General features: G+C 60.6%; 1 protein-coding gene across 1 annotated transcript; it reads right to left on the bottom strand.

Annotated features, from left to right (window-relative positions):
- Positions 1–158: 158 nt before the first annotated feature.
- On the bottom strand, positions 159–7,894 carry LOC123256094 (hypoxia-inducible factor 3-alpha-like; the record flags this gene model as incomplete). The annotated part of the gene is made up of 7 exons (XM_044684783.1): positions 159–265; positions 1,057–1,265; positions 1,695–1,807; positions 2,247–2,331; positions 3,137–3,294; positions 3,473–3,663; positions 7,786–7,894. Coding segments are annotated over 7 exons (972 nt in total), but the record flags the coding sequence as incomplete, so codon positions are not given.
- Positions 7,895–9,324: the final 1,430 nt, after the last annotated feature.

Here is a 9,324-nt window from a genome sequence, read left to right as displayed (position 1 = left end):
CCCCAGGGAGTGTGGGGGGCTGTGTGGGGGCTGAGATCCCCCCGGGGAGTGGGGGGGCTGTGTGGGGGCTGAGATCCCCCCGGGGAGTATGGGGGGCTGTGTGGGGGCTGAGGTCTCCCTGGGGTGGGGCAGGAGGGGCATCTGCCGGGCCGACTCACAGGTATGGATACTCTTGCTGACAGCATCAGAGTCCAGGGCATGGATGTACTCATAGGCTGAGCAGCCAATCAGATCATCCGGGCTGTATCCTGCTACTTCTGAAATCCTGGGAGGTGGGAGGGAACGACACGGGACAGGGACCCGGTCAGCTGGGGCGTGTCCAGGCCAGAACACTGAGAATGGGGGCCTGGACCTCAGGGAAGGAGGGTGGGGAGGATGGGGAAGCTTGGAGAGAAGGAAGCCAAGGAAAGCCAAGAGGGGCAGAGAGAAGTGGCGAGATCAGGGGGAGAAGAAAAGAATGGAGAGGAGGACAGACCAAGGCAACTAAGAAAAGGAGAGGGAGGGGACAGCCAGGCGGCTCAGTGGATTGAGAGTCAGGCCTAGAAACCAGAGGTCTTGGGTTCAAATCTGGCTTTAGACATCCCAGGTGTGTGACCCTGGGCAAGTCACTTACCCCCCACTGCCTACCCTTTACTGCTCTTCTGCTTTGGTTTTGAGCATTACAGAGGGTAGAAGGCAGAAGTGGGAAGGGCTGGAGGGACTCTGCAGAAGAGCAGGTAAGAGTTAAAGGATGAGAGGAGAAAGGAAGGAAAGAAGAAAGGAAAGAAAGAAAGAAGGAAAGAAGGGAGGAAAGGAGGAAGAGAGAAGGAAAGAAAGAAGGAAAAGAAATAGGGAAGGAAGAAAGAAAGGGAGGAAAGAAGGAAGGAAGAGAAGAAGGGATGGAGGGAGGGAAGGAGGAAGAGAGAGAAAGAGAAGAGAAGAGCGGAAGGGGAGAGAGAGAGAGAGAGAGAGAGAGAGAGGAAGAAAGAGGGAAGGAGGGAGGGAGAGAGAGACACAGAGAGAGAGAGAGAGAGAGAGAAGAGGGAGGAAGGGAACAGGGTTCCCCATGGACCAGACCTCTCATCGCAATAGGTAAACTTCATGTCCAAGCTGTGCCGGCTGAGGAAGGCCCCTCGGCCCAGGGGTGGCTCCAGGCTGCTGGGGTGTGGGATGGCCTCACAGATCAGGACCAGGCAACGAAGGGGTGGCTCTGGCCCAGGCCCCCCACCCGTAGACGGCTCTGCAGGTGGGCTGTAGGCCCGCATGTGCCCTGTACAGTGCAGAACCTGGTGTGGGGCAGAGGTGGGCATCAGCTTCAGATCCGCTGGGTGCTCCCTGCTGCTGACATGCTCTCGTGGCTCCTCGGGCCCTTTCCTGAACCCAGCCTGATGCCAGGGGGCTTATCTTGCCCTACCCTATGCCTTAGGTCCTAGAGATGTGGGACTCCACAGGCCCAGCCTCTGATTCCCTGGCATTGCCCCCTGGACTCGACCCCCCCAGGCCTCAGTTTCTCAGAAGGGACTCCTGACTTTCCCAATTTTCCCCAGACTTGGGCACTTGACTCTTCGAAAACCTAGGGCTGAGAGGGGCCTCTGAGGCCATCGAGTCCAGCCTCCCCCATTTTACAGATCGGCAAACAGGCCCAGAGAAAGGGAGTAGTGCGTCCCCAGAGGCCACCCGCGTCTCCCAGACTCCCCCCAACAAACATGACGTACCTTCCAGGTGGCAGCTTTGAGGTTGAGGGTCCGCCCGCGGCTGGTGAGGGTGCTCTTCATCCGAAGGGAGAAACTCCGCTCCGTGGGTGCTTCCAGTTTCTTCTTGGAGAGGCCTGAGGGGCCGGGAGAAGGGCACAGTTTAGCTCTGGGGCCTCTCCTAGGGGGCTCACCCCCAATCCTACACCCTGTAACTGTAGGCTAAGGGCTTCCTGAGGGCAGGACTGGACCCCCCTCCTTGGGGAGAGGCTCGTGGCTCATTTTGTAGAGGGGTTCATGGAGGCCCAGGGAGGCTGTGACCCCCTCTGGGTCACACAAGTAAATGTCGGAGGTAGAATTTGAACTCGGGCCCTCTGACTCCGGGCCGGTGCCCTTTTCGCTTTACCGAGGTCTCATCGCACTGTTCCCTGTTCTTCCCTCTTCCTCTCCCAAGTCCTGAGGGCAGGGAAGCGCCTCCCCATGGGCATGTCTGGGGCCCCCTTGGGCAGCAGCTCCCTGGAGGTGGAGAGGATTCTGGGCCGGAGGCTGGGGCCCCTCGGGCTGCCAAAGGCTCACCCTGCCGGGGGGTGAGGACGTCTTGGAGTTCCTCCTGGTCACAGGGATGGACAAAATCGAAGACGCTGTGTCCGATCAGCTCTAGCTACAAAGGGAAGAAGGTGTTGGGGGGCTCCCCGCAGCTTCCCGCAAGCCAGGACCCCTCCCCTCCCCTCCAAAAGCTGCCGGGGAGCCCGGCTCTCCGATTTCCTGCCTGGGCCCTGCCTGGCCTCAAGCCGGGCTTCAGAGCCTCCCTCAGGCTCCTGACCTCCCTTTGTACAGACTGGCTCTGGGCCTCATCCTCCTGGGTCTCCACAGCTCTCGCCCTCCCGTCCCTCGGCCTCAGGTAGATGGAGAGACTCGCTCAGGATTGAAATGGACCGTCAAACACAAATCATCCAGCCTCTACCTGAGTCCTTTATAACATCCCTGATGAGTCACCATCCAGCCTCTGCTCAAATTCCTCCCAGTGATGGGGAACTCACTACCTCTCAGAGGCTGAGAAGGGGAAATGTTAGATGAAAGAGTTTTTGGTTGTTTTTTTTTAAACCCTTCCCTTCTGTCTTAGAACTGATGCTAAGTATTGGTTCCAAGGCAGAAGAGCAGTAAAGGCTAGGCAAATAGGGTTAAATGACTTGCCCAGGGTCATACAGCTAGGAAGCCAAATTTAAACCCAGGACCTCCTATCTCCAGGCCTGATGCTCTATCCACGGGGCCACCCAGCTGCCCCTGGAAAAGAGTCTTTAAAAAACAGGCACATCCTCCCTGCACCACCAACTTGCTGTGTGACTTTGGGTAAGTCTCTTTCCTTCTCTGGGCCTCCCCATAAAATGGAAGGGGGCAGACGCCGTGCTCTCTAAGGACCCTCCCGGCACAGGGGCCACGTAGCCGCCCCGATCGGCGCTCCTCACCTGGCTCAGGCCCAGGTGTTTGCTGACGTTCTCGGACAGGTAGGCCATGTCCCCCTCGGCCGTCAGCACCATGACGAAGCCGTCCAGGGCCTTCAGGTAGCACGCGTCCAGCGGCTCCCCAGACCCCGCGCCGGCGGCGGACACCTCGCTCCAGTCCCCTGGAAGGAGAGGCGCAGTGAGGCGGGGAGCCCGGCTCTGCCCAGACAGCGCTGAGGACGTGGGTCTCTCTGGGCTCGAGGCTCCCAGGGGCCCGGCGGGCCCGGTGAGGGGCTCCAGGGGGCAGAAGCACGAGGCCGGAGGCTGGAAGAGGAAGGGGGACCTGTGGGGGGTCCTCACCTGCCGCGCACAGGCGGTGCATCCGCAGATAGCTGATGGTGAGCCGCATGATGGAGGCCTTGTCCAGGTGGGCGCTGACCCCCCGGGCAAAGGGCAGCGTGTGGGCCAGCTGGTACAGCACCTCCGTCTCCTGGCTCCGGCGGCTCCGGGCCGCATCGCGGGACTTCTCCTTCCGCAGCTCTGTGTTGGACCTGCCCGGGGAGGAAGGCGGGGAGGCCGTGGGCACAGCTTCTGGCCCTGCCCTGGCTCCAGCCCCGAAGCCCTCTGAGAGGCAGGAAAGCACCCGCCCCCCTCGCCCCCCACACCAGGGACCCCCGGGATCTGGGTGCAGAGGAAGGTCTGAGCAGGGCAGGACGAGAGAGGGGAGCGCGGAGACCTCTGAGACTTTCCCAGAGGGCTGAGAGCCAGGAGACCCGGCTCTGTTGGTCTACGGGCTGAGGTCCTTCCTGGCTCCGCCGTTGCCCATCTAAGGGGCTTCCCACCTCTAGCAGACTCGGGCCTTCCTCGTCACCCCCTGACCCACCCCAGCTCTGCGCCCCAACTCTTCTCCGTGCTAAGGTTCCTTCCAACTCTGGCAGGTTCAACTACCACCTCAGACACGTACTACCTGTGTGGCCCAGGGCAAGTCACTGAGTCTCCCCCAAACTCAGTTTCTGTATCTGTAAAATGGGGACAGCAAGGGCACCTTTCTCACAGGATTGTTGTGAGAATCAGGTGTGATAGTCTATATAAGGACCTTCCTGGCTCTGCCATCTTCTGTTCTAAGGACCCTCCCAGCCCTGACATTCCCTGTTCTAAGCTCCCCCCCCAAGCCCTGATATTCCCTGTTCTAAGGACCCTCCTGGCAGTGACATTCCCTCTTCTAAGCTCCCCCCAAGCTCTGACATTCCCAGTTCAAAGGACCCTCCAAACTCTGACATTCCCTGTTCTAAGCTCCCCCCCAAGCCCTGACATTCCCAGTTCTAAGGACCCTCCAAACTCTGACATTCCCTGTTCTAAGCTCCCCCCCAAGCCCTGACATTCCCAGTTCTAAGGACCCTCCAAACTCTGACATTCCCTGTTCTAAGCTCCCCCCCAAGCCCTGACATTCCCAGTTCTAAGGACCCTCCAAACTCTGACATTCCCTGTTCTAAGCTCCCCCCCAANCCCTGACATTCCCAGTTCTAAGGACCCTCCAAACTCTGACATTCCCTGTTCTAAGCTCCCCCCCAAGCCCTGACATTCCCAGTTCTAAGGACCCTCCTGGCAGCGACATTCCCAGTTCTAAGGAGCCTCCCAGCACGCCCCTCTTTGTTCTAAGGGCCTTCTCGATCTGGCGTTTGACTCCCTCCTCCCCCCAGCCTGCTACCTGTCCCTGCTCCAGCGCATGCCACCTGGATTCCTGGCTCCTCTCCTTGCCTCTGCTTGTCCACTCTGCTCCCTGACTCCCCGCCGTGCCTTCCACGCCCTAACTTATCTGCTGTTTCCTAGGCAGGGGGAGGCCCCAGGGCTGGCAGTGAGCCAGGAGCCCCCAGGAGGCACGGAGGCCCCAGAAGAAGGAGTGGGTTAAAGGTCTCGGGTCTTAGGGAGGAGGGGCTCAGAAGAGGCCTTTTTGGCGAGCCAGGAAGTAGTGACAGAACATGGGAACTGGAAGAGAAATCAAGCTGGACTGTCTGTCTGGGGGGGTCAGTGTGAAGCAGCCAGGCTCAGTGGATGAAGGGCCAGACATGAAGTGAGGAAGACCCAGGTTCAAATACTGCCTCAGATACTCACTACCTGCGTGACCTTGGGCAAGTTATTTAGTCTCCCCGAAACTCAGTTTTCTTATCTGTAAAATGGGGCCGAGAGCACCTTTCTCCTAGGATTGCCGTGAGAATCAAGTGAGATAGGGAGCCTATACAGTGTCCAGCAGATCTCAAGGACCCCACGCTTGGCAGGGGCTTAGAAAGCGTTCACACCGTTGGTTTTCTAGCTGGAAAAGGCCTTGGCTCTAAGCTAATCCAGCCTCCTCAGTTTATAAGATGGGGAAACTGAGGCCAAGAAAGGCGTAATAAATCACCCGTAATCACAGAAAGAAGAAGTAAGCAACAGAGACAGGGTGCGAAGGCTGGCCCTCAGATCCCCCCAAACCAAGTGAGGGCCCCCCGGGACCCCCCCCATTTAGGGGTCTCTCTCCTCTTGCTCCCAGACCCAGGATACAACTTTCCTCCTTCGTCCAAGAGGGTGGGGACACGCCGCCTCAGAGCCAGCAGCAGGGCAGGCCCCAGGGGGGAAAAATCCTTCTTTTCCACTGCTCTGGGATCACTATGGAAAGGGGGTGGGGTGGGGCGGGGGCCTCCCCTAGCCTGAAGTAGGTGGGGCTGGCAGCTCCAGCTGGCTCCCCCTCCCCTCTGCGGTGGGCGGCCAGGGGGCCCCCAGTCCTGGGAGGACATTCTGTTCTGTGCTGACTGTTTGTTTTCCTGCCCAGAGGGTGGGGGTGGGAGGGACAACCAGAGCCAGGGGGGCCCCAGACAAGCCGGAACAGGGGAGGGGAGTGGAGGGAGGGAGGGAGGAGGAGAAAGAGGGAGGACCCGGCACAGAAACACCGCCCCTGGTGCCCTCTGACAGCTGTGGGCCCGGCAGGGAGGAGGGGCACCCCAAGCCCAATTAGAAGGGCTGAGAGGTATGGCCACAGGAAGAGCTGGACTGGTCACTGGACTCCGAGTGGGAATCCCAGCCTAGCTGCCTACGTACTACCTGAGTGACCTTGAGGAAGGCATTTTACTCCCCCCCCCAGCCTTAATTTCCCAATCTGTAAAATGGGGGGGGGGCTATACCAGGGATCCTTCCCTAGCTCCAGACCCTAATGATTTGCTCTACTTGGAAAAGTAGCTCAGTGCAGGCGAGGAGGCCTGTGTGGCCCGTGTCCAGCCCCTTGTCTTGGCCTCAGTTCTCTATCCTAGAGAATGACTGAGTGGGGCTGGAGGACCCTGGTAGCAGAAGGGCAGGAATCAAAGCCCCCCTGGACCAGTGGTAAGTGGTCACAAGCTGCGTGATCTTGGATAAGTCATTTGCCATCTGTGAATTGTATCCTGTTTCCTCTCTGTAAAAGAGAGATAATAAAGCCGGGCCAGAGAAACAAACTATTTCAGAGGGTTACTGTGGAGAAAGAAAATACATTGTAAAGCCTGCTGTGCTCGGGGGATTTGGCTCAATTTGTCTCTGGTTTCCCATCTGGGATCTCCCTGCACTGGCGTGACATGCCCGTGGCTCTAAGGAGCACCTCGGTGCTGGGTTCTAGGAACCTGTAGCTGCTCCCAGGCCCGCACAGGGCTTTGTCCCAGAAGCTCCATCCTCACAGAGGCCCGAGAGTCTCAGTATCCCCAGAGCGTTTGGGTGTCCCAGGCCCAGGGGCCGGAGCATGCCTTCACGCATGCCCGTGTGGGTCCGGCCTTGGCCTGGGCGTGGGTCTCTGGTGTCCATCTGGCCCAGGACCCACACATCCTATTGTCACTCCTCCCTGCCACTCCCCTTCCTCCCTGGCCTGGCTTCCCCTCTTCCCCGGGCTGGCCGGTCTCCCTGCCTGGCTCTCAGCCTGGCCCTTCTCCGCCCCTTTGGCCCTGTGCCCGGCTGGGACGTGCAGCTGGGGGGGCCGTCGCCCTCCCCATGTTCCAGCTGAGAACAGGAGGCGGGGTTGGGGAGGCCCCTGGCAGAGGCCAGGGGAAGGGGGGAAGGGCAAGGAGGGGGATGTCTCTCACTTGTCCCCAAACAAGGAAAGACAAACCCCTGCACCCCCTCCGCTCGCCACATGGACCCACTCGAGTCTTGGGGCAAAAGGGGCTCCTCCTAGTACAAAGCCCGGGTCCGAGTTCCAGGCTGTGGCCCTGAAGTCCAAGGAAGGGGGGTTGGAAGGTGGGAGGGGTAAGTGTTAAGCTGACTTCCTGGGGCCCAGGGACTTGGGGGGGACCACACTAGATCCTGGACCAGACAGTTGGGAATCGGTAAGCGGGTTTACGGACAATACAAAAAGGGGACATTGTAGACACCCCTGCCATCTCTTCCCAGAGAGGGCATATAAACCTCACCCCCTTGGAAGGGGTTAAGGAGAAGGGCAGGCACGTCCCTTTCCCAGCATCTCAGGAAGAAGATGGGCACCCCAGGGGATCCCCATCTCCTGGGCAGCAGCTCCTCCTCCCGGCAACCAGTGTCAGGCCTGCCCCTTGGGCACTGTGCCCGCTGGGGAGCCCTTCACCATATCCTCCCCACCCAAAGGAGATCCCTGACTCTCAAAAGAAGGAGGGGGAATAGAAAAGAATGAGACCACCAGTCCAGCCGCCTCCCCAGGGCCCACTCACCATTGCCTGGATCCCCACCACTCGGGGCAGCCTTCAGGACCGTCCCTGGTTTCCTTCCCCCCAGATTGGTGCCTGTGCCCCCAGTCTCCAACCGTCCAGGGGGCCGAGGCTGGAGGTCAACAAAGCCAGAAGGGAACCAGCCGTTCCTGGCCCTGAGTGCGAGTTGTGAGTGGGTGGTGACAGCTGAAGGGATGGGGGTATGGGGGGGGGGTGTGGATGACAGAACAGGAAGGGGTTGGGCTTTGGGATGGATTGGGGGGAAGAGACACCCCAGCTCCGCCAAGAGGCAGGGTGGGTGGGGCTGCACCCAGCCAGACCAGGGCGCCCAGGGGAGGGGCCAAGACTGTCCCCCCCACAGGGGGGTGTTCCCTGCCGGGCTGATGGGGGATGGGGGGGGGGGACAGCAGGGGCGGGGATGTATCTGTAGCATGGGAAGAGGTGGAGCCTGGAGAGCCCCAGGACTCGGACCCCCTGGGGAAGTTGCTGTTGGCACCAGGTACCCCCTCTCTGGCTTTGGGCACACCCATTCTGCTGCACCTGCTATGCTATAGAATTAGCTTCTAGCACCCCCTCCCCACCCCCAGCTCTGTCGTCCCTAAAGGAGAGCGGGACTGGGAGGGACCCGAGAAGCTCTCCTACTACCCTGAAGGCCAGCCAGGCTTTCAGAACTTCTGATCCCTCAGCTGGGGGGGGGGAGGGGGGAGGGGGCAGGAGCATGTCCCACTTACCTCCCTAACACGAACAGGGTCCCACCGCCCCGGGGAGTCCTACAGCCCTCCCTTTCTCTGGGGAAGCTGGGGCTGGAGGCCGGGAGGCTGAGTCTAGTAAAGGCTAGGCTGGCCGGCTCCAGGCTTTAGCCCAGATTCTGTTCCCTCAGGGGGTTCCCTGAGAGCTGTTCAAAGGGTCCGGCCAGCAGGACAGGGACTGCCCAAATATCAGCCCTTCCTCGAATCCGGGGGCCCTGTGCCCGGGGTGTCTGGGTCCCAGCTGAGGAGAAGGGGGTCCTCGTCCTCCCAGGTCCGAAGTGGGGGAGGGAAGTCCTGTTTCTCCCCCTGGGGGTCTCAGGGAGCTGCTCCCCAATTCCAAGGGGTCCCCGGATCTCAGCTCCACCCACGGCAACTCCAAGTATGGGACAGTCTAATCCGAGGGAAGGAGCTCCTTCAGGTAGAGCAAGGCGATGCCTAGCTCCGAAGGGAGGAAGCCCCAGCCCTTCTCTCCCGGGGGTCCCAGAAGGCTGCAGGCTCTTCGGAAAGGTTGGCTACAGGGGTCCCCATCTCCAGCGGGCCCAGAAGGGGGCGCCCACTGACCAGGGTCCTCAGGGGTTAGGGGAGATCCTGTGCGCCCAGGCCACTGCCCGGAGCGGGGTGGGGGGGCCGAAAGCAGCCTCCAAGACGCCCCCTCCCCCCAGGGCTCACCCTTCTTCCCCTACCTGGATCTCTGCAGCCCCCGATCCATGGCTGCTGCCGCCGCCGCCCACACCGCCGCCTCCGCCGCCCTCACCGCCTGAGCCACAGCAGAAGCTGCGGCCCCGGCCCCGCC

Source organism: Gracilinanus agilis, unplaced genomic scaffold (genome assembly GCF_016433145.1).
Source record: "Gracilinanus agilis isolate LMUSP501 unplaced genomic scaffold, AgileGrace unplaced_scaffold55981, whole genome shotgun sequence".
NCBI lineage: Eukaryota > Metazoa > Chordata > Mammalia > Didelphimorphia > Didelphidae > Gracilinanus > Gracilinanus agilis.
Note: the sequence above shows the minus strand (reverse complement) of the source record. Positions and strands in the feature narration are given on the sequence as shown.